The following is a 25,146-nucleotide window of genomic DNA, read 5'->3' on the forward strand; positions in this document are numbered from 1 at the left end:
TTGTTGTAGGGTTGCCGACCCCTTCAGCTCCTTGGGTACTTTCTCTAGCTCCTCCACTAGGGGCCCTGTGTTCTATCCAATAGAAGACTGTGAGCATCCACTTCTGTATTTGCCAGGCACTGGCATAGCCTCATACGAGACAGCTATATCAGGGTCCAGTTTTGTTTTGTTTTAAACTAGCATGCTGGAGAGGTAGCTCAGTGGTTAAGAGCAGTGGCTGCTCTTCTAGAGGTCCTGAGTTCCAATTCCCAGCAGCTACATAGTGGCTCACAACCTTCTCTAATGGGATCTGATGTCCTTTTCTAGTGTGTTTGAAGCTAGTGGCAGTGTAATTACATACACAAAATAAATCTTTTTAAAAAAAGAGATAGCAAAGGATTGACCATCTAAAGACTGCCATACCCAGGGATCCATCCCATAATCAGCTTCCAAACGCTGACACCATTGCATACACTAGCAAGATTTTGCTGAAAGGACCCAGATATAGCTGTCTCTTGTGAGACAATGCCGGGGCCTAGCAAACACAGAAGTGGATGCTCACAGTCAGCTATTGGATGGATCACAGGGCCCCCAATGGAGGAGCTAGAGAAAATACCCAAGGAGCTAAAGGGAACTGCAACCCCATAGGTGGAACATTATTATGAACTAACCAGTACCCCAGAGCTCTTGACTCTAGCTGCATATGTATCAAAAGATGGCCTAGTCGCCATCACTGGAAAGAGAGGCCCATTGGACATGCAAACTTTATATGCCCCAGTACAGGGGAACGCCAGGGCCAAGGGGTGGGGGTGGGGGACTGGGTGGGGAGTGTATTGGGGACTTTTTGGATAGCATTGGAAATGTAATTGAGGAAAATACCTAATTTAAAAAAAAAAAAAAAGAGATAGCAGTGTAAGTGGCCGTCATCTATTTCGTTATTTCATTTTTAAATTTTTGCTGTGTATGAATGTTTTGCCAGCATGGATATGTGCATGATATGCATGCCTGGAGCCTTTGGAGGTCTGCAGGTCAGACGGGCATCTGGTCCCCTTGTCCTGGAGTGGCAGATGGTTGTGATCCAGCATGTGGGTGCTTGAAGCTGAGTCCAGGTACAAGAGCAAACGCAGGTGCTCTTAAACTGCTGAACGATCGAGCATAAGGCCTCATTATTTCCTACCCCCTTCTAGCAGAGGCTTCTCCAGTAGATGCTCGGCACACAGCAGGACAGTTGCCTAGAGATGGCTGGTCCCAGTCATTCTGTAGTCCTAGTTGCTGTGGTTCATGGAGCTTCAGGAGGAAGACTCCCACTTCTGAGCATTATCCTTGCCAGTGTTGGTTATGGTATCTTGAGTGCAAGTCCAGGCCGACATCAGGATTGCACATCAGGGTTTGCTGGGCGCTGTACCCAGCCCCAAGAGCAGGTGTTTCACCCTCTCACTTGATGCCCTTCCTTTATGCCTCTTAGAAGTGTGTTGGTAACATAAAACAGTACAAGACTTGTCATTAGATACAAAATACTCATGTATTATGAATTCATGACCAAATTAAATATGAAACCTTATATAAAAAGGTGTGTGGAGAGGGGTTGTCGGTTTGTTTGTGTTTTTACCCCCGTCCTCTAAGACAACACTGAGTGACATGTGACATAGTCCAGAGGAGCATGCTCTTGGGACACTGCCCCACCCCTGGGGGCGTTATGCCAGACTTGTCCCACACTGGAGTTTCTCCTGCTTTTGTCTCCCTGGAATCCAGAGCACCCATGTACTAAGGGACTGCAAGCAGCACCTCCCTCTCCTGGCTCACTCACAGCCCCACCCCCACCCCCCCACTGTGGGTATACAAGGCCACAAGGGTCCACCTGCTGCACACCAGCTCTGACAGCTGTGGGGGTAGGGGTGGGTCCCTGAGGGGTGAACTGGCCTGGGTGGGGCATGGTGTTCTCCTTGGTCTTCCTCCACCTCCACAGATCTTTCTCCTACTAGCCTGTCCATCCTCATCACCAGTGATGCCCAGGCTGCTCAGCCCTGTAAATCACTTGGGAGACCCAATTCCCCTTGCTCATTAGGACAGACATCTACCTATCATCTACAGTTCCCGAGAGAGATACCCCTGTATCGTCCAAGGAAGGTGTGAGAAGCTGCCTGCCTTTTCCATGAGTGCAGGCTTCTCCACACTAGAAGCCATTTAGAATTCAGCAGCAGGACAAACCAGCCAGTAGAGGGCAGCACACAACACACTTCCCAGCCAGCAACTCTGGAGGGCTTTTAACCCCTAGGCAGCAAGCAGCCGGCTTGGCGGTTCCAGGCTCAGACTACAGAAAATCAGCACTGTGAGACCTGCTACTTCCTGTTTCTTCTGACAAGGCCAGATCAGAACTCTAGGTCCCGGTACCACACAATTGTAGGTTGCATTTGTTTCTGGGGTTGCTTTAATTCCAGCTTAAGCAACCTATCTAAGTCCTGTGGACTCAGCCAGTATTTCCTTACCTAAAGCATTTTCTCAGGGGAGGGGACCCAGAACTTTCATGACCTACACCCTCATGGGACTTCACCTCGTAAGTCTAGAGAGAGGGTAAAGGTGGTGATATGTAGATCATAATTAGGTAATGGGAAGGGTCAACTGAGACTCAGTGTCAATCCCACGGGGGCTTCCAGCCACTGTTGTCAATCCTCCAGTCACCCCAATTCCTCTTTAGACTATCATCATTTCCTTCCTGCTCAGCTACCCTGTTTTCTCCTTCCCTTTATCCCCAGCCAGTACCAGGTTGGCTATGTGTAGCCTGTTCTCCAGTACACCCTTTTTTGACATTTAATTCCTACTGAAAGCCCCCCCCGCCCCAGGAAGCACATTGCCCCATGCACATCCCGTAGAGTCACCTTTGGAAAAGTATCCTGCATCAAGATGGAAAAGTACAAAGCCATTTGAGCCCCGAAGCCCACACCTTCCCTGCAACCTAGTAGCCTAGACCCAGCAAGCCTTGGGGAATGGCATCCTCAGAAACGGAGGGTACAGGTCCTCCCCTGAAAGGCATTGGAGTGGTTGGTACTACTGACCCTTCATAGCCACATAATAATAGAGGCCTCCATCCAGCCTTATGAAGATGTACACCCTACAGGGTCTCTCTTTTTAGAACTTCATTCTTTTGGGGAGATGAAGGATAACATGGTCTTGGCGGTGCTTTTGAGTTTGGGTTTCTCCTGTTAGGCTGTTTCTGCTCCCATCTCATAAAAGGCAGTGCTACCCAGAGGCAGGGGGAGAAACCCCAGAGGGGCATGAAACTGCTGAGCACAGAACCCACCCTTCCTCCTCCTCTTCTTCCTCTTCCTCCTCCTTCATCCAATGTCAGATGTAATGAGTGTGGGAAGGGTGAAGTAGAGAACCCACATTGTACTGAAGTGCTGCCTACAAACCTGAACACTGAATCACCGCTGCTATCCACCACTAAGTCTGCACTGCCTGCAGTCAGTCCTTACAGGATGCTGGCAGGCTGCAGTTTATTCTTCAACCCGCCAGCAGCCACACCTCACGGCCTAGGAGACTTGATGTGGGCTCTGAAGACTTCTTTTCTACCTTAACTTCTCAAGGATTTCAATAAGCCCGCAGGACAATGCTCACGAAATACTTGCAACCCTCAAAAGTCTGTGGATGGGGTAAAAAAAAAAAAAAAAAGACCAGCTCCTAGAGAGGTAGCTGCCTCTGACAAAAGCAGACACCAATACAGACAAGCCCGAGTACAGGGGTAGCTTTCCTCCACTGGCTCTATTGTCAAGTCCAGAGAGAAAATATCAGAGCTCTGAGCTCTCTCCTGCGTGGGGCAGATGTTTTCCTGCCCTGCCTGGAATTGTAGGTGGACCCTGTTCTGATCTGCAGGGCTGGCTCCTCTTAGCCTGGGCCACATTGGCTGGTGAGAACGGCTCTGCCCTAGGATTCTGGTTAGGTGAATTCCCTCGTCACCTGTCGGGTAGAGGGGATGATACAGAAGAGCAGAAGGACAAGGGCTAATGAGGACAACAGCAGCGGGATCAGAAGACGGTGGCAGCATCTCAGACCACAGCCGAGGAGGAGGAGGAGGGGGATGCTGAGCCCGCTGCTGAGGAGGACGGTGATGAGGGACTGTTCCAAAACAGCCACCGCCGCTTGGGCTGCCTCCGCAGGTGTAAATAGTCCTCTTTCTCTCGCTCCTTCCGCGCACGCTGATAGTGGTCCTCTTCTTTCAGGTACCAGACTGGCGGCCACCGGTGCTTCTCAAAGTACTCCTGGTTTTCTAGACAACAATGCCAGGGGTCCGAAGTTAGGAGGTATTTTCAGGGCAGCGCTAAGCCTACCCTGCCCATGCTTTGGGTTAGCCCTGCCGCAGAAACCTGTGTGGCTGACACAGAGACTCACCTGGAGACATAGCCTTCATGTCTCGGGGGAACTTGCGGCACACATTGTTGTAGTTGGTGCAGATATGGTGAAGACACCAGTCGGCCAACTGGTATGCGCAGTGGAACTGTGAGTGGTACAGAAACACATCCCTACTGGAGCAGAGACTCCACATCGAGGCCTACGGAGCAGCAGCTCTGAGCAGTGCCCGTAGATACTCTGCAATCATAAGGGGCCCAACCCTCACAAGCATCCTTTCCGTTGCCAGAACTGGGCAAGACAATGATTGATGTGAGCTCCTGGGTCCTATTATCAACCCCACAATTGCCTCAAGCATGTGTACCACTACTGTTCGTGTCCCACATGCCCTCCTCTAGTACCGGCTCTCCTCAGCTCTTACCCAACCAGGATCCCCTTCTCCTCCCATCTGCAAACAAAGCAATCTGCACCAAGAAGGGGGCAACTGAGCTTAGAAAACCTGGCACCAGCCACCCTCAAAGGCCCAATTCCTGCCACCAGGACTCCTTTGCTTGGTAATAAGGAAGCAGGCAGTTAACTTCAGAGGCACTACAGAGGCAGTTAATCTCAGTACCCCCTATATGATTCAAGCCCTATCCTGGGGTCCCCTCTGATGACCTATGGTCTCGGTCCCTCTGTCTGTCATGGCCAGCTCTCTTTGCAGATGTCGACCAGGGCTGTACACTCTGCCCACCCATTACCTCCCAGAGCCCTACACTCTGTCTACGAGCAGGGTCTAGAGTCAAGACTTGTTACTTCCTTGCCTTGCCACAATACCTGTGCCAATTCCAGGAATACAAGGACATCCCCATCAATGTCCACCATCATCTGGGTCGCCTCCATCAGTCCAGTCACTGTGTACTGCTCTGTGACACACACATACAGCAACAATCAGCTGATGGAACATGACAAAGGACCTACAGTGCTTATGTACCACAGTGGGGGATTGCTATAGAAGGAGTTCAAACCAATCAGGCCAGGGCTAAGTCCCAACAGGCCAGAAAGATCAAAGGAGACTTTAGGTTTGTTCCTATTAGAGGGGAAATAGGGATGAGGGTAAGACCTCGGTGGGGCAGGAATGGGAAATGGAAAAGGGATGTTGAGCTAGCTAAGCGGTTTTTTCTTTTTTCAAACTACACACGTCCCACTGTACAACCTGCTACACAGAGGATCACAGCCCTCAGTACAATTAGCCACTGACGGAAGACAGTCTGAAACCTCATGTTTGTTGAAAATGAAGATAGCCTGAGAACTCTGACATAGAACTGTGGGTTAAACCTACTTATTCAAATTAATTTAAAATGTATTAGCAGATGGTGTATAAATCTTCCAGTTTACATTCAAACATTTATATGAAGAATAAACTCCTTTGGCCCCAAATTTAAATAAAAGTATCAGAATGAACCCATGAGGTATTTCATCCTTAGAAAGATGGGTGTGTTTTTCCAGCTCCTCCAACAGGAAAGACCAGGAAAGGAAAGTATCATAAGACCAGTGAGCATTCCCCCATTGTCGTTTCCACTGTAAGAGACCAGGACTTCCAGCAGCATGTATAGGGCCCTGGGTTCATCACCACTAAGAAACCAGAGTATTTGGAGAAACGGCTGACTCCAGATCTGAAACACGGTGGCGCTAGGACATTTTCCTTCTAGACAGCAAGGACACCAAGGACTCCGGAGCAATGCAAAGAGACGGCTCTTGGCTAAAGGTATAGTGTTTGAACTTCAAAAAGAACAAATGTTGGTTGTGGTAGTGTATGCCTTACAATCGTAGCACTCTGGAAGATTCAGCAGAAGAATCAGGAGTTCAAAGCCAGCTTAAGTTACAAAGCAAGTTCAAGGCCAGCCTGGGCTTTATAAGACTCTGTCTTAGAAACAACAACCAAACAAAATAATAATACATTGAGCCAGGTGATGATGGTGCACGCCTTTAATTTCAGCATTTGGGAGGCAGAGGCAGGCAGATTTCTGAGTTGGAGGCCAGCCTGGTCTACAGAGTGAGTTCCAGGACAGCGAGGGCTACACAGAGAAGCCTTGAAAAAAGAAGAGAGAGAGAGAGAGAGAGAGAGAGAGAGAGAGAGAGAGAGAGAGAGAGAGAATACATTGAAAGAAAAACAAAAACAATTATGTTCATGTTCATGATAACACTTTTAAAATACACAAATAAAAATTGGCCACCCTCAAGGGTGGGAGGGAAGAGCTATATCTCAGAAACTCAAAGGAAAGGACCAAGTATTCCCGTTTTAACTACAGAAGCACTATTAGCGGGTAACCAAACAGTAAGTGACGGGCCTTTCTCACTTTGCAGAAGGAAGCGGCTGAGTTGGGATAGTATCTTTTTAGAACAGCTGATGAGATGATAGGTCTAAGCAGTGATACTCTATAACTGTTTGGTTTTTGTTTTGTTTTGTTTTTTTGGTTTTTCAAGACAGGGTTTCTCTGTATAGCCCTGGCTGTCCTGGAACTCACTTTGTAGACCAGGCTGGCCTCGAACTCAGAAATCTGCCTGTCTCTGCCTCCCAAGTGCCACTGCCCGGCCTTTTATTTATTTATTTACTTTATTTTTTATTTTTCTCAATAACTGTTAAAAACCACAAAAAAAAGAGAGAAAGAGAGAGAAAAAGAAAGAAAAAGAAAGAAAGAAAAGAAAAGAAAATCAGACAATCTTTTTCTTTTGATGAAGAGAAATTACTGAAGGCAGTATTTTTTTTTTTAATGCATCAGGATCTAGACCCTAAATTGAATAGCCAGTTTACAAGACGTATGGTCGGGAGAGAATTATATTATCTATACCATGCACATGGAACATGGGACTGCGGTTATAGCTCAGTTGGTAGAGTGCTTGCCTACCATGCCTGAAACCCTGGGTTCCATCCCAGCACCACATAAGCTAGGTGTGTCATGAGGTGGAGGCAGGAGGATCAGAGTATGAAGCAAGTCTAGCCTACAGAAGGACCCCATCCCCTCCCCCCAAAAGAACAGAATGCAATCAGGAAAAAAAAAAATCTGGCTCACAGAAAACAGCCAGACCAAAAGACAGTCTAGGGCTTGTGAGATGGTTCAGGAGGTAAAAACCCTGGCTGCCAAACACGAACACTTGAGTTTGATCCCCAAAGTCCATAGGGTGAAAGGGGAGAACCAACTCCCAAAAGTTGTCCTTGGACCATCACACAATAAGTAAGTAAGTGTACAACTGAAAACCAGAGTGGGCATGTGCTGGTTACTTTCTGTCAACTTGACACTAACTAGAGTCAACCTGAGAAGAGGGAACCTCTACCCAGGAATTGCCTCCATCGGATTGGCCTGTGGCCATGTCTGTAGGGGCATTTCTCTATTGTTGATTGGTGTGAGACAGCCCAGCCCACGGTGGGCATAACTAACCCAAGGCAGGTAGTCCTGGTTGTATAAGCAAGCAAGCTGAGTGGGACATTGAGAGCAAGCCAGTAAACAGTGTTCCTGGGGCTGGAGAGATGGCTCAGCAGTTAAGAACACTGACTGCTCTTCCAGAAGTTCTGAGTTCAATTCCCAGCAACCACATGGTGGCTCATCTAAAATGGATCTGATAGCCTCTTCTGATGTATCTGAAGGCAGCCACAGTGTATTCCTATACATACAATAAGTAAATAGCCCTACCTTGGCTTCCCTTGTGAATGGCTCTAACTGGCAAGCTTCCTTCTACTAACCTGACTTGGCTCATTTTTTTTTTTTTCTTAAATCACAGTAGCAAACAGCAAACTATGATAGTTTGTTTTTCAACAAGTAACTTCAGGAAGATTTTTTTTTAATGGACAGGTACTAATTGATTAAATGAAATTCAAAAGATAACACACACACACACACACACACACAAGTGAAACCAAGCTCTAATGTTTAAAGGAAGCATGCAGCATGCTTGGATGATGAAACTACAGACTGTAAAGGAAGGGAGTCTGTAGAAATTACTGTAAGAGAAGACAGCCTCACAATGTGGATTCCTCTGGGGAGAAAAGAGCAATCTATAATGGGGAGAGCATTGATATAACAAGTGGTGTGGCCAGGGAGGTTCAAGTTCCTGGCACTCGTCAAACTGATAAAAGGATTTTGCTGTAGAAGTCATTAAATATATATTTCATTGATTTCTGTTGTATTTAACAACAAACAAGATTAAGTATGAACTGATAACCTCAGGAAATGGAACGTATCAACCACCTGGAACTCAGCAACTCCCACAGATCCGTCACAAAGTGGAGGGACCGGCACAGCTTAGTGCACATTCTCTAACGTGCACAGATCGTCTTGGGGGGAGCGGGGGAGGGGAAGTAATTAGATGTTACTTTCTACAAGGCCTTCCGCAGGACAGTGCAGTTTGACATTTTAAACGGTAGCTGTGCGAAAATTACCTGTGTGGGCTTAACCAAGGGTGCTTCTCCAACTCGCTTCTAATTCCTGCCCTAATGAAAAGAACTCCTAGAAATACCTTTATGGGTCTAGTCTCTCCCTGAGGTCATTACTTGAGAGGCAGTCTTCTGAAAAACAGCATTAGTCCGTGTCAGATTGTGAAATGTCATGGCCTCTGGAAAGGTTGCACCACTTTCCATGGGCACCAAAGAGCGCTGAAACTGTAATGCCAAGATACAGGTCTTAATCCCTACCCTAGAGACTCCCTCGCCCCTCACTTGGGTTACTCGACTCCCTTTGTGGGCCTGGTTCTTAATGTTCAGCCCTGGCCAGTGATTTCTGCTTCCTGTGACTGCTAAGTCCCTTTTGATTCCTCTCTCATCACAATGCTGACTCCCTGGAGTCTGTCCTTAATCTTAATTAACTTCCCAGGAATCCTGTAGCTTTGACTCTGGCCCTTGCCTAAGTCCAGACTCTAGTTCTAAGGCAATTCTCTGCCCTCTCCTGACCTGCCCAGGACAATCAATCTTGACCTCAACACTAACACTAGTATCTAAATCAACAGCAACAGCAACAGAAGCTGTCTGCCTGGTTCTCCATCTTCAGATTCCCTTTCCACTGTGGGCACCTGGCTGCCCACGTCATCCTTGCCTTGAAGGCTTCTGGGATTGGCTCGTTTTAAAAGCTGAGCTATAGCTCTATACTATTCCCTTTCTCCCCCTCCTCCCTACCCCCCCCCATGTGTTTTGATGCTAGACACTAAACCCAGGGCCTTGTATAAGGAAGCAAGCAGCACCACTGAGCCACAGCCTCGTCCCCACCCCCTTTCTTTGAGTCAAGGTTCGCTCAGTCTCCCAGAATAATTAAAAGGACTCTGCTGCTCATGCAAGACTTGAACTTAGGCTCCTCTACCTCTGCCTCGTGTTAGCTCTCATTACAGTCCGTAGCACCAGGCCCAACTTTCACAATCCTTAGGAGGAACTGTGTGTGAGTGGCTGATCAACGTTTGCCTTGTTTCTGGAAGAAGGAGGAAAGAATGAGGTCAAAGAGGAGAAAGGAGGAGGAGGAAGAGGAGGAGGAGGAGGAGGAAAGGAGAAGGAGGAGGAGAAGGAGGAGGAAGAGAAGAGGATCGGGAGGAGGAGGAGGAGGAGGAGGAGAGGAGGAAGAGGAGCGGGAGGAGGAAGAGGAAGAGGAGGAGGAGGAGAGGAGGAAGAGGATCGGGAGGAGGAGGAAGAGGAGGAGGAGGAGGAGAGGAGGAAGAGGAACGGGAGGAGGAAGAGGAAGAGGAGGAGGAAGAGGAGCGGGAGGAGGAGAAAGGAGGAGGAGGAGGAAGAGGAGGAGGAGAGGAGAAGGAGGAGGAGAAGGAGGAGGAAGAGAAGAGGATCGGGAGGAGGAGGAGGAAGAGGAGGAGGAGGAGAGGAGGAAGAGGAGCGGGAGGAGGAAGAGGAGGAGGAGAAAAGAAAGAACAGGAAGCTGACCAGAATAAGAACCATCCAGTATAAACAGAAAGATGTTCTATTCCTTGTGACTCTTGACCTTACCTGAGTGAAGGTCAAAGTGTCATCACCTGACAGAGACCATTTGGTGATGCCAGGAGACCCCTCTCTTTCTCTCACACTCCCTCTCCCTCCCCTCTCTCTCTCTTACACACACACACACACTGCACATCTATGTCTTCAGGCAAAACACTACACATACCAGCAGACTGAACTCTTCTTTGTAATGCACATTGGTGTCTTGCCTCCATGTATATCTATCTGTGTGAGGGTGTCATATCTTCTGGATCTCGAATTACAGACACGTGAGCTGCTATGTGGGTGCTCGGAATTGAACCCAGGTCCTCTGGAAGAGCTACCCAGAGCCCTTAACCACTTCGCCATCTCTCCAGCAGACCGAATCCTAAAAGCACTTTTTCCCTTGATGTTCCATCCCAGCCTGTCCCCAGGAGGAGAGAGGTAAGAAAGGATGCATAATCACTCCCTGGGGTCTTTGTGACCTTGCCCCAGGGAGGTCCCTGAACAACACTACAGTTAGTTACCTGTGAGGGCAACCAAGTGTGGCAGGCAGAGGCGGTTAGCCAGGACAATGAGCTTCATATCATCCAGGTCTGGGCTGGAGGTGAACATGCCTGTATAGAGGTACTCCAACACAGCTCTCATGCAGCTCTTGCTTGTGTATGGAAACACCACCTGGGGGCAGGGAAAGAAGCAGGCAAGTGGCATGAAGTCCAGGGTGGCCCAGAGTTCATCCTGACAGATAAAGACCTGACTTAGTGGGCATCAGCCTTCTGGGCTGTTCCCAAATCTGCTTAGGGAACCCCAATAATCTTGGCTCAGTGTCTTGACAGCAGGGGCGCTGGTGCCTTCTTTTTTTTTTTTTTTTTTTGATTTTTGAGACAGGGTTTCTCTGTAGCCCTGACTGTCCTGGAACTCACTTTGTAGACCAGGCTGGCCTCGAACTCAGAAATCCGCCTGCCTCTGCCTCCCAAGTGCTGGGATTAAAGGCGTGCGCCACCACGCCCGCCTTGCGCTGGTGCCTTCTAAAGGGACCTAGATTCTTGGCATCTCCCTGAAGCCACTCTGGCAGGGAGGATGCTTGAAGGGGGCCATTTGGGTCAGCCACTCCCCAGAGTCTCCAGTGCCTGCAGGGAAGAGCTGAAGTGGGTTACAGAGTGAGCAAAGGGAGCCGCTGGCTGTTCAGCTCCGCTGCTCTGGGCCGCTGGGATCACCTCACAGCAGCACAGAAACAAAACCTGCTTTTTTTTTTTTTTTAAATCAGATGGAAATCACTCTAAGCTTGAGAACAGGGTAGAGCTTTAAAATGTGTGTCTGTGGTGCTGAGAAATGCCCAGGGTGCACAGGCCCCCTCCAGAGGGGGGCTTCTAAGAATCCTGGCCATATTCTTTGTGTCCAACTCCATTCTCCCACTTCAGAGACCAGTTCAGTTCTTAACTATTCAGCTTACCCTTCCCAGAAGCCTTAGGGAGCTCACATTTCTAATTCACCCAGCATAACTGTTGATGGTCCTTGGTTTTGTTTTGTTTTTTTTTCAGTCAAGGATCTAGTGAGCATGGTCTAAAGGGGTGGGAATTTGGGGGCAGTAGGGGTACCTGGCAGAAGTCAAATAACATGACCCCCCCACTTCAAAGAAATGACAGACAAGCTAGGAAAACGGCAAGGGGATCCATTGGATTTTATACACCTGTGCAGAGTAGAACCTTGCTAGCTGTAAGATAGAATGATGGGTAACTGGTGGTCCAGGAGACAGAGATGATGGAACACACCAAAGGCTGTCACCGGGCTACTCTGCTTGTCTAGGAGGACAGAAGAGGGACCGGATGCAGGAGAACATCTCTAAGGGCTCATCAACAAACCCCTTCCAACTCTAGGCTGAGCTGGTACCCAAGATGGTGACAAGTGAGGAGGAAGATGGATCAGCTGATGGGCACTGATGAGAGAGAAAGGGGACTGTGTTCATTATGTGCTTTTATACTCTATATTGGATGCCCTGATATCTAGAGCCTGGGAGGGCCTTTGTAGCCTAGCCAGACAGTTCTACAGCTAGCAAAGGAGCTACCTGCAAGTGGACCTCCTTTTCCACACTCACGCACCTGTCTACCATTTCCTATACCAATCACCCAAGAGTCAGGTATCAAACGACCGGAATATCTCCACCTCTACATCCTGGATGACTCCCGCTCTTCTCAGTGTGACCCCTCTTGGGGTGCATTTACCCTCCTTGGGATCTCTATCAAGCCACCTTGCCGGTGGCATTTTCTCCTGATCTGTTGGTCTCTCCATAGCTCAATAATGATAAACTCTTTATAGACACTGCTCACTTCAGCTTGGAACAGAGGCTTTCCCGTGTGTCTTGGGGAAGCTACAGAGTATAATTAAGGAACCAAGGAACTGTCAATCCTAAGTTCCAGATCTACCCTCTTTTTTTTTTTTTCCTAGTTGCATAACTTTGTGCAAGTTGTGTAACTTCTCAGGGCATCTCTTTCTTGCATATAACAGGTTTGGCTTGCTCTATGTACATCTGGGAAAAATTAAATGAGATATATATGAAAGAGCTTTCCAAACTACTAAGCTACTGTAATTTCCTCTCTTGGAATATTGAAAAATCCTTGGCTATTGGAAGCATCTTATAAACGTGTTTTGGGTCTATCACTGGGCTTAGAATATGACTGGAGCCCAGGGAAGTACCATTAACCAATGTTCAAATTCAAAGATGTAAATGCCTCTCCCATCCTCTCCCTTCCCATCTCCAGCCTCACCTCCCTGGTAGAACTCTCCACAAATGGCCCCCCAAACATGGCAGCCATCCAGTCACAGCTGGAAATCAGCAGGGGCTTATGGGCGCTGATGGTCCCATCATCCAGGATGAAGGTCACATCTGTCCAGGAGAAGAGGCATCGTGTAAGGACACAGTGGATATGCTGGAGAATCGGCCCCAAGCAGTCACGTGGTCCTGACTACCCACCTGCCTTCTGGAGCCATGTGATATGAGTAACAGGCTGCAGACCATCAAGCTATTAGCTTGAGAGCAGGACAGCCATATCTTCATGGCAATTCCGAATAATAAGGGGATAACCTAGACCCCTCAAAAATTTTCCTGGAGAGAACCCCTTCTTCTTCTAAGTGTGTCCCATACCTGAAAAGGTGCCCTTTGCCAAACACTCCTTAACCCGGTTGGTCCGGCGTACATGGAAGGCCTTGGTGATCTCCTGATTCATGAAGGCTTCGTTGTTGAGAATGTTGGCCACCATCATCCGTAGATCAAAGACCTCTAGCAGCTCGGCAATGTGAGCGATGTGCATGAGGTCCCGCTCATTCTCACCTAGCTCCCCTGTGTACAGATACTTGAGAACAGCCCGGAAGGGCCCCGGCTGAATGGAGTTATCCATCTTCACCACCACCATTAGCCGGGATTTGAAGGTCAGAGGATCCTCTGCCATCTCTTCCTGGATACTCACAAAAGCTCGGCTCCAGGAAGACAGCACACGTCCTCTGCCTGGCAGGTACCCTGTTCCATTACCCCGTAAGATCCCGTCACTGGTTGAAGCCCTTAGGCCAGCTGGACCAGAGCCGCCGGCCTCATCCACACTCTCACATACATCAAAGCTGGCTGCCCGAAGCAGGAAGTCCCGCCCATGGTGGTGATGGTGATGATGGTGGTGTTGCTCAGGGTGGCTCCGGTGGTCCTCTGGGCGGGGCCCCCCTGACCCTGAGGGGCCCCCCAGCTCCCCCTCACTCAGGTCCATGAGGAATAAGTCATAGAATTTGGAGGAGGAGGTGGAGAGGTAGATTTTGTGGGCAAAGATGCGCACGCGCTCCTGCAGCACCAGGATGACATCCGCACAGAGCGGGTCTTCCAGGAGGTGGGCGGGGCACTCCTCGCTGCTGGAGGGGGGATCGGGCACCACGATGATGGGGGGCGGTGGCTTGGGGGGGAGGAAGGGTGCTTGCAGTAGAGGCCGCTGCACATTGCGCAGATGTGATTTCCAGAACTGCAGGTGGCGGCGGGAGATGAGTGCAGCTCGAATGGCATTGTCAAAGACGTCCTTGATACCAAACTGGGCCACCACGCTGGTCTCGTAGTAAGGGATCCCCAGCTCTTTGGCCACTTCCCGACCCTTCTCTGGGGGGAGGATTTCATTGGGCTTGATGGGCCTGGTGAATGAAGAAGGGAGAACAAACTTGTGTTGGTGATGGTAGGAGCCTGGCCATTTTCTTCCAGGTAGGAGGATCTGCCCAGCATCTGTTCTTGACCCCTCTATTTTCTGCCTGGCCCTCCGGTCCTTTAGGAACGCTTCATTTTTCTATGTTAGACCCTACTGACTGCCCCAGTTCAAAGCAGGGGCTGCACCTCCCCCTCTGGTAACCCGCATGCAAAAGCTTCACACTGGCATTTAATCACAGACAGACAGATATCCCTTAGTATCTGAAGAGGATCAGTTCCAGGATACACCTCAGATTCCAAATCTGTGGAAACTCAAGTCCCTTGTATAAAACGTCACTGTGGGCCGGGCAGTGGTGGTGCACGCCTTTAATCCCAGCACTTGGGAGGCAGAGACAAATGGATTTCTGAGTTCGAGCCCAGCCTGGTCTACAGAGTGAGTTCCAGGACAGCCAAGCTGGCTGAGCCCACAGCTATGGAACTCATGATATGAAGAGCCAACTATATTAGCACTGCAGAATTCTAAGACCCATTCATTCATATATATATATATATATATATATATATATATATATATATACACACACACACACACACACACACACACACGTCTTCTCTCTGTCTTTCCTCATGGATTACAGAACAAGACTGTCCCCATAGGGGGTATACAATGATACAGAAGGATGAATTGAGTGAGTGAGTGAGTGAGTGAATGAATGAGCATGCTTGTTGTTGATTTTGATGTGAATTTGTTCCAAGTGAAAGGAGAAATATGAGGGTCAGTGGGTCTCCTTCCTGGTTGAGCAGGGAGCCACAGTGATACCCTGTCCCCATGTCCCTTCCCTCTCCCTGGGCACCAGTACCCCTACCTAGCCAGAGGTCTCCTGGCCCTGTTAACGGCTTCCAGGTCAGCATAGCGCAGGTCCAGCTGGCAGCCCACCAGAATGACAGGAGCTCTGGGGCAGAAATGCTTGATTTCTGGGTACCACATGGTCTTGACATGGTGGAGGGAATTGGGGTTGGCAATGGAGAAACACAGAACCACCACGTCGGATCTGCGGGGAGGGAGAGAAAAGTTAGCGGCACAGAAAGCTGATGGTGGTTTCCTGGAAAAAGGAAAACACGTTGGCTTGCCCCTATCCCACCCCCACCACTACAACCTAGCCCTGCCTTAAGAACCCGTTTCCGCACAATACATAATAATCGTGACTACAATTTACGTAAGCATTTTAAAGCACAAAGATTCCCTTGGCCACACAGCTATCTCAGGAGTTAAAAAAAAAAACGATCACTTGGAGCTGGGGATACGGCTAAGCGGAGGGAGTGACTCCCATGCAGGCATGTGGACTTGAGTTCAGATCCCCAGTATTCCAACATTCACGGAAAAAGCCAAGCATGGCTACAGGCATTTGTGTCCCCACCACAGCGACAGTGGGTGGAGGTGGGGGGGGGTGGAGTGGCAGGGGAGAGGAAGAGGAGTGGAATCCCTGGGGCTCTCTACTCTATCCAGCAAGACCAGCCAAAATTGTATGTGCCTTGTTCAGCACAAAGCCCTGTCTCAGGTTGGAGAGATGGCTCGGTGGTTAAGAGCACTGACTGCTCTTCCAAAGGTCCTGAGTTCAAATCCCAGCAACCACATGGTGGCTCACAACCATCCGTAATGAGATCTGACACCCTCTTCTGGTGCATCTGAAGACAGCTACCGTGTACTTAGATATAGATATAATAATAAATAAATCTTAAAAAAAAAAAGCCCTGTTTCCAACAACAACCCAAAACCAAAACCAAACCAAAAACAACAACAATAACAACAACAGCAAAAACCCTAAGTTGGAGAGTAAAGAAGACACATTTACCTCAGCCCATCAGATATACACACGGGTACAAGACGCCCTCCCTGCAAATTTGCACACACATGAACGTGTAAATGCCAATACACATATCTAGATACACACACACACACACACACACACATTCCTACTTTGCCAGACCTGGTGTTACAGGCAAGCTATTTGGGAAGTCTGAGGCAGAAAACTTCTAGTTCAAGGCTGCCTGGGTGAGGTGGACACTGGAAGATCTTATCTCAAAATATGGTTCTTCTCTTGTTTGTTTTGCTTTGCAAAGGGCTAAGAGATAGATATAGCTCAGTGGTAGGGCACTTGCCTATGATGCACGAGGCCCTAGGTTCAATATCCAGCATTGAAAGAAAAAAGAAAATAAAGGAAGAAAGAACTGATCGCCAACTCACAGTGAGAAAAGCCATGCCGGTGCTGCTCACAGTTAGTCGGTTGCAGAGCTGGGACTCTGCACCATGCCTCTGAGCCCAGGATGTCTTCCACCCCAAGGAATGCCCACCACCACCGCATCCCCCCCTCTCACTGCAAGCCCCCTAGGCCTTCCCTACCTTCCATAAGCAAAACGTCGGTCTTTGTGGTGGTCTCCGAAGGTGTCCCAGAGGCGCAGGGAGACGCTGACGTCATCTACCACATCTCGGGAGCGTTCTAGCACCTGGGCATGGTGGGGAGACAGGACAGTGGTTCTTGGGGACAGATGCCGGCTCAACCCTGATGGGGAGGACAGGGCTGGTACATGTGTCTTGTACAACCTGCTATCCACATGAAATCACTGGCAATCTCCACGCTGAGCAGAAGCAGGGAGACCTTAAAAGAGCACACTCCTTGCTGTAGAAGAACATGTTACTACTTTGGACTGTGATTGCAGACACGGTTCTCAGCCAAAGTCAGAATCCTAGCCACCACCTTACGTAGTTGTGCTGGCTAGTTTCATTTCAACGTGACACAAGCTAGAGCTATCTGAAAGGAGGGAAGCTAACTTGAGAAAACGTCTCCATGAGATCCAGCTGCAGGTTATCTTCTTAATTAATGACTGGCTGGGGAACCTATGGTGTGTAGTGCCATCCCTGGTCTGGTGGTCGTGGGTTCTATAAGACAGCAGGCTGAGCAAGCCATGAGGAACAAGCCAGTAAGCAGTATTCCTCCATGGCCTCAGCATCAGCTCCAGCCCTGCTTGAGTTCCTATCCTGACTCCTTTCAGTGATGGACTACGGTGTGGAAGTGTAAGCCAAACAAACCCTTACCTCTCCAACTTGCTTTTGGTCATGGTTTTTCATCACAGCAATAGAAATAGTAACCTGAATATCACTGCAAACACAAATGGTCAAAGATACCTCCCTGGGAGTGACCTTCCCTCAGACCTCTCTCCAGAGGCTCCATCTGCTTCATCCACCTCTACCCCACCCCTAGGGGCTCTCAGGAGCTCCAGAGACACCAAGCTAGTTCAACACACATAGCACAGGGCCCCCAATCAAGGGGCCTTGTAGTCTTACCTCCTGGCACACACGATACTGGTCAATGGCCCACACTGTGGGCACATGGGTGGCAAGCAACTGGTACTGGGTGAGGGTGGCATTGCAGGCCCGGGCACAGATGAGCCTAGTCTTGCCCACGGCGTTGTCCCCCACCACCACGCACTTGATGGTCTCTACGTTTGGCCTTTCATAATCCATGTCAGAATCCATTAATTGGGACCTGAAATGAATGGCAAGAAAGGAGCTATCAGGACAGTTCGGCATGCTCTACCCCCGAGGACCAGGGTCAGTGTAAGCAGCCCTCCTCCTCGGCTGGCTCTGTCTCTCTGTCAAGCATTGGCACTGACATAAAGAGAGAGGAGTAGGCAACTTTACAGGGGCCCTAGAAAACAGGAGCTCGTGAAGGCTGAGTGACACAATACCACCAGATGGATGGCTCCTCTCCCTCTGGTCTCCCACCATCCTGCAGCTGGGCTCCTGAACGGAGGCAGTCTGTGAGAGATTCCAGGGCAGGACCTGCTTTGGACCTGGCCCCACTCCCCCAGAGAGAGGGAATCGGCTTGGTAGCTCACTCATCCTCTGTTGGCCTCCTCTTCCCTGGGGCTGTGGCAGCAGCAGAACAAAACAGCTGAGAGAAGCAGACTTAGGGCCAGGTCCCACCCCTTCCCAGCATGCTCCAGGGCAGAGTCACTTTAAAATTTAATGGACGTGTCAGGGCTGGGGCGGCAGCTCTCCCTAGCTTCCCCTGTTTTCCCCTGGCCCTCTCAGATGGTAAATTTCCAAGACCTAGCCTGTTCACTTCCATCCTCCTACCCTGCCCTCTTATTGGCTAGGAGAGGGTTTTCTGACAGCCTCTTTGAGTAGGAAGACTTCTTTGTACCTACTGAATCTACAAGCCTCCTCTTTCCTACTCTGGTTCGGTCACATGGCCCACGTGTCTGCTCAGCCTACTTTGAGACAGAGATGGAGGGAGTCATAGCCCAGAACAATACACTCTATGGTACATGGGCCTTCCCATACCCAACCTGGGCTACCCACTGCATCCCACATCCGCTCCCATGAGTAAGATCTATCTCCTTCGGACCTCCAATGGAGGAAGAAGCTTAGACTGGAAGACCCTCATGCCTCCAGCACTATGGGGGAGAAGCCAGACAAATTGTGTATGTGGGGAACTGGCTGCTAGAAGAAGTTGAGGGTCAGCCGGGCGTGGTGGCGCACGCTTTTAATCCCAGCACCCAGGAGGCAGAGGCAAGTGGATTTCTGAGTTCGAGGCCAGCCTGGTCTACACAGTGAGTTCCAGGACAGCCAGGGTTACACAGAGAAACCCTGTCTCAAAAAACCAAAAAAAAAAAAAAAAAGAAGTTGAGGGTCAAGCTTAGCTTAAATTTCTGCCTCAGTTTCCTTTGGTGATTGGCAGAGAGGTAGCGTGTCCATGCCTCTGTCTCAGATGAAGAGACAGAGGCCCTTTTGTAGCTAACATGTCATGTCAGTGGTTAAAAAGCTGAGGCTCGAGTTTGAAGAGACTTTGAGGATGCTCTCTCCACTGGTGTCTACCCTCCTAGAAGCAGGATGGGGAGGAGGGAGCAGGGGCAGGGCAGGTGTACTTAGGGTTATCAGTGCGCCCCTGCTCATTCCCTATGGGCAGCGAGTCATCTCTGAAGTAAGCCTTCCCAGGTCCAGGAAGGCTGAGCGCAGAGTCGTCCTGGAGGCTGCCCAGGCGTTTTCCTGCTGAGCCATCAAGACCAGCGCCAAGCCACCAGCAGCAGCAGCAGCAGCAGCAGAGGAGCTCTGTCCCTGGCACGCTGTAACTAGATGCTAACATGCAGGAATGCAGAAGTGAAATGCTCAAGTAACATGGCAACTGGGATTTGTGCAAGGGTATGCAGCTCAGCAGCCTAAGCAAAAGGTGCAGCAAGGACTTTTCAGTGAGACAGGTTTATCCTCCTAGGAGCCTTACAGGATCTGGACCCCTCCACTAACAAGGGCCTCCACTATGCTCAGGCCCAGTCTACATGACAACCACTGCATCATTACGACGCCCTCCTGGTCCTGTTCTCCAGGCCACTGTTACAGCCATCAGCTTTCTGCTTCCTCTTCTCTGTCCCGAACAGTTCCTAGTCTCGACCTCTGAGGGATGTGTGGGTACCAGAAAGAGCCACGTGGGTGTGGTTTCTGCTTTAAGGAGCCAAATAACAACAACAACAACAACAAAAGATGAGATAAGGCAGAATCTCACCTATAAGGACATAAACCCATAGGCCAACAGCACTTCTATAGTTGGGAATCACTAGCATATAGGTCTGGAAGTGAATGGGAGAGGCCTGGGTTCTTAAATCCAGGGGCCATGTCCAAGTACAGCTGCTTTATGACCTGACACAGCCAGACACACACACACACACACACACACACACCTTGTGATTTCATCTCCAGAGTTTTCAGTAGGGGACAGCGAGCAAACAAGTAGGAGAGTGGCAAATATGGGCCATGAGTTTAGGACACAGACTGCTTACATTTCTATCTAATCTGCACACTGAAGCCCATGCCCCCTCCAACTGCCCCTTCAGGCTTCCTTAACACATCCACCAACTGGCGCTTCCTTTTGCTCACTGTCATTCCTACGTTAGCAACTGCAAGCTTCATTGTCCTATCTAGGAAGAGGCAAACCACTGCACTTATTGTGGACTCAGTCTCTGCCTCCAGAAAATGGGTATAAGGATGTTGGAAGAAAGTTTCTGAACACGTGAATTTTGGTAAATTCACGCCAAGGGAGCCTGGGTGGGAGGAGGTATTTGTCGTCTTATGTAATATAGTATTATATAATGCTAGATTGCATATCCATATGTGTAATTATATCTCCCTTTAAGATACAAGCTGGCCCAATTAAGCCAGGAGAACTTTTTTGTCTAATCAGGCCTGTCTTAAGTGAGGATCCTGTCCAGACGACACCATGGCAATATTAATGTAACTTCTGTTCTAGAATATTACTACTTTTCTGGATCACTGCTGATGCATGACAATACAAACCATGCGGTGAACTTTCCCACTGTCCCTTTCCCTCTGGCACACCCTTCTTCAGTGGCTGGACACTGTTCCTCTCAGTTGTCCCAGCCCCATTCCTCCAGAGCCTCCTGATCATCCTCCACCCTCGTCCAGGGTATCACAACCTCCAATTCACTGATTCCACCCCCTTGACAATCCTGAAGCCACTGAGATTTCCTCCCCAACTCTTGTCCCCAACCCCCCCCCCCCCTTCACAAACAGTGTCCTGCACGTCAGCTTCCCCAGTTCTTTGTGCTCTGTCCAGGACAGATCCGAAGGTGTGCTCAGATTACCCACAAACCTCAAGGGCTCCCATTCCCACCCCCGCACCCCTACACACACTGTTTGCAGAGCTCAAAAGCCCCCCTTTCCCTCCCACAGCTGATAGGAGGCTTGTTCATCTGTGGCTGCCCTAGTCTGGTTGTCAAGGAAACGACAATCTCCCTGGGAGCCTAGCTTGTCTCCTAGCAACCAATATCCCACATCCTGCATCTTACAAAAAAAAAAAAAAAAAAAAAAAAACGTGAAAGGGAGGAAAATCGAGAAAATGAAAGTAAAAAGCAAGGAAGGTGGATAGAAAGGAAGACTCGGGAGGAGAGGAGCAAAGGAAAGGTCGGTTTGGAGTTAAAGGAGCTCCCACTGTGGACGCTGACATTGTAATATGGGCGAAGGTGGAGGGGTGGATCCTCCCTCCCCACGCAGAAAACGTAAAGCAAGGCCCAAAGGGATATTAAGTGATCACATTAACAGAAACAGAAGCCTAAATACAGGATAAACCTTTTCAACCCTAGGCTACCCGAACATTAACAAAGAAAGCTCAAGAATTCCACCAGTAGTTTGCCAAAACTCAGCTGGACAGACCACAGTGGAGTTGACTTCAAAGAATCAGCTAGCTCCACAGCCGGCAGCAAACACCGCAATTGTACTGGTTGTTGTTGTTGTTGTTGTTGTTGTTTTTAAGAAAGAAAAGAAAAAGGGGAAAAGGTACACCTCCACCACTCTGAATCTCTTATTTCCCTCCTGACATGCCGCTCTGCACACACAATTTTTTTAATGAAATAAATAGGGAAGGGGGAGGGGCACGACACACCGATGCAAAACATGTAGTTCTCCCTAAAAACACCCAAGAAAGGTTAGTTTCTCTTCCCTCTGAACTGTGCAGACTCAGCAAGTGCCCAAGGGAAGAGTGGAGCTCAGGGGAAGGCAGGAGGGACGCAGGGAGGAGAGGGGAGGGTGCTGAAGGATGAGCCAAGGCGAGGCGGCACGTTTGCAGAAGCTGCTTGCAACCCGGCCATAATAGAAATCAATCGTGTACTTACACCACTACATGTGACGGGGTAATTTCTAGTGTAGGGAACACATCTCTTCCTGCTAAGCACGCTCATTTTAGTAAGATGTCTGGGGTCACTCTGCGCGTGCAATTTGGGGCGCCGCCGCCGCTGCTGCTCTGTGCTGGAGACCCAGACTCCTGGGGTCCCGGTTCAGGTACGATCAGAAGAAACTCTGGCACAGGAGCCCTGGTCGGACCGCGGCACGTGAGCAGCCTGGGGCGCTGCACTGCAGCCACTGCCTCTTCCGGATCAGCATCTCCGCGCGCCCCGGGCGCCCAATGTCATGGAGGCTCGCGGAGCCGGGCTGCGCGCCGCCGCTCCGACCTCCGGCCGCTGGGCCGCGCCGCCGCCCGGCTGCGCTGCGGAGGTTGCAGGCGGCGCGCTAGAGAGCAGCGAGGCGCTGGGTGAGGCCGCCGCACGCGCGCAGCCTTAAGACGCCGAGCGCCGCAGTCCCCGGGACCGCTCACGACCTCCTTTTTTCATTCACAAAAAAAGCAAAGTTGGGGGGGTTGGAGGGGAGAGGGATTAAAAAAAAAAAAAAGGGAAAAAAATTGCACCCAGGAACGGTTGCTGTGACAAGGACTGCCCACAGCGGCGTGCGGTTGGTGGAGAGCGGAGCGATGGGGATTGGACACCCAGAGGCCACGCCCGAGACACGCCCCCGATCCCAGGCACGCCTCCCGCTCCTCTCCTGGTTTTGCACCTCCTTCCTTTTCCCCTGGGAGCCACGAATGGCCAGCAGCTGACCTCGCCAGTCTCAAAACCTTGCAGGACTCTCAGGATGGTTTTCCCCAGGAGGCTAGGAATAAACTCATCCGGCGGTGCGCCCTGAGAATGCAAGTCAGAGGGCCACGGGAAGATCTTCCTGTTTCTCCCTAATTCAGCCAAGCCTCTACCCGCCCCGCCCCCCCCCCCCCCCCCCCACACACACAACTGCTCCGAGTACTGTGGGACCTTTCTTTCTGCATCATCCCTACAGCTCCGACTTCTGGAGCTCTTAGTGAGTTTGCTGTATGGATACCTGTACTTTTTGACCTGTCTGCCACCTAGACCTTCTTTAGAGGTTCCCATCCCAACCTGTTGTCAAAGAGAGTTCAGTAGAATCTTCGTAACTTTGCAAAGAATGCCAAGGAAATATTAGCCAGAGAATCCCTACCTAAGTCCTCTGTGGGTGCTCTAAATATAGTGACTGTCATCCCCAGCACTTGGGTGGGTGAGACAGAAGAATTGTCATGAGTGCAAGACTAACCTGGGCTACAAAGCAAAACCTTATCTCTAAACCCTAAAATAAAAATGGGTTGAGTCTAATGCCATCCATTCTGTTCATCAGAAGGAAGCGTCCGCGGTCCGCTTCCTTCTTCCTTCCTTCCCGGTCAAGGCTGGGTTCCATAGATTGGTCCGGACTGCTAGGAATTACACATCTTGCCAATTCTCTCTGGACAGTTTTTTTAAAGCAGCCTGGCAAACTTCACACAGCAACCTCCCCTATCACACTTCCAACGTCCTTTTTGAGAATGCAGATCCGTTTTAATGTTGGTTTATGCAAAATATGATATAAAAGAGAGGTTTACTACCCCTCTCCAAAGTCAAATAAAAACTGGATTTTTGGCCAAAATACACACCTCTAACCCCACCATTGATAGGATTGAGGCAGGAAGATGGAAAGTTTGGGGTCAATATGGGTGATGTAGGGAGACCCTGCTATAAGCAAATAAATACTCAGTTTGTATTGTCTGAAATATGCCGTCTGTGAGTGCCTAGGACAGAAAGTTGCTCACCAGGGCGCCTGAAGTAAGTGTGCACTCAGGTTCGTTTAATCACTGTGCAGTAGGCAGATACTTTACTGTCCCCGGCCTCCAACACCTACCCAGAGCGGAAGAGAAGGTTGACAGTGACGGGAAGTGTTTTCTCACACTTCCTGTTCAGATTCTGCCTTCATAAAACAAATACTAGTTCAAAGGCATGTTTAAGAAAGAAGGTAGAAGCTGGGCGTGGTGGCGCACGCCTTTAATCCCAGCACTTGCAAGGCAGAGGCAGGCGAATTTCTGAGTTCGAGGCCAGCCTGGTCTACAGAGTGAGTTCTACGACAGCCAGGGCTATACAGAGAAGCCCTGTCTCGAGAAAGAAAGAAAGGAAGGAAGAAAGGAAGGAAGGAAGGGAAGGAAGAAAGGAAAAAAGGAAGAAAGAAAGAAAGGAAGGAAGAAAGAAAGAAAGAAAGAAAGAAAGAAAGAAAGAAAGAAGGAAGGAAGGAAGGAAGGAGTCTCGAGAAAGAAAGAAAGGAAGGAAGGAAGGAAGGAAAAAAGGAAGAAAGAAAGAAAGAAAGAAAGAAAGAAAGAAAGAAAGAAAGAAAGAAAGAAAGAAAGAAAGGAAGGAAGGAAGGAAGACAGACTTACTTTGCTCATCAGGTATGTTCTTCCTCTGCATTTGACATAGAAGAGTTTCACTTCATTGCTTATGCTCCTAAGAGTGATTGTACAAAACCTCTCCAGGTTCCTACAGCAGGCAAGGGCCCCTCCACTCCCAGACCCTAGTCTACTCAGTTCTGCCACCTGGGTGCTCTGGTATCACCTTTCATGTGTCCCGTAGTATGTCACTTGTACAGTGCTGAGCAGGCAAACAGGCCTCTCCTTTGCTAAGAGGGTAGCTAGAGTGTGTGCCGGTCGAGCCTGTGACTCTCTAGCCAATGCCTCTTCTCCTTGGGAGAGAAAGCCGGCCCGGCTGGGACATGGGAGGGTCCAAGATGCAGGTTTGGGGCCCAGTCTTGGACCAATGCAAATGTCCAAGTTTTAAACCTGCTCATAGTCAGTAGAGTGACCAGAGCTGGGCCAGTAGCTAGCTGGAGAGGTGGCCTGAATCACCACCCTTACCTGGGTACACAGTCCCCAGTCTCTCCTTGCAACTTTTCTTCAGACAGAAGTTGTGCTGTGTAGTTTTATGTTAACTTAACACAAGTTAAAGTCATCTGAGAGGTGGGACCCACAATGGTGAAAATGGCTTCATCAAACAGAGCTGTAGGTAAGCCTGTATTTTC

General features: G+C 49.5%; 1 protein-coding gene across 5 annotated transcripts in view; it reads right to left on the bottom strand.

The window, feature by feature from the left end:
* Positions 1–1,482: 1,482 nt before the first annotated feature.
* Positions 1,483–25,146, bottom strand: part of Rhobtb2 (Rho related BTB domain containing 2) — a 31,973-nt gene continuing 8,309 nt past the window's right edge. For 4 of the 5 annotated variants that reach the window (XM_085828739.1, XM_085828737.1, XM_085828736.1 and 1 more), the window contains 9 exons: positions 17,764–17,965; positions 16,822–16,925; positions 15,287–15,472; positions 13,392–14,410; positions 13,015–13,133; positions 10,777–10,927; positions 5,140–5,228; positions 4,366–4,471; positions 1,483–4,243 (listed from right to left, as the gene is read on the bottom strand). In XM_085828739.1, the coding sequence (XP_085684865.1) occupies positions 4,023–4,243; positions 4,366–4,471; positions 5,140–5,228; positions 10,777–10,927; positions 13,015–13,133; positions 13,392–14,410; positions 15,287–15,472; positions 16,822–16,925; positions 17,764–17,965 (2,197 nt within the window). In that variant the 3' untranslated portion in view covers positions 1,483–4,022. Of the gene's footprint in view, positions 4,244–4,365; positions 4,472–5,139; positions 5,229–10,776; positions 10,928–13,014; positions 13,134–13,391; positions 14,411–15,286; positions 15,473–16,821; positions 16,926–17,763; positions 17,966–22,103; positions 22,713–25,146 lie in introns of those variants that run through there. The other variant, XM_021181580.3, reaches the window with a different exon arrangement.

Source organism: Mus caroli, unplaced genomic scaffold, assembly GCF_978045245.1.
Source record: "Mus caroli unplaced genomic scaffold, Mus_caroli_1 scaffold_12, whole genome shotgun sequence".
NCBI lineage: Eukaryota > Metazoa > Chordata > Mammalia > Rodentia > Muridae > Mus > Mus caroli.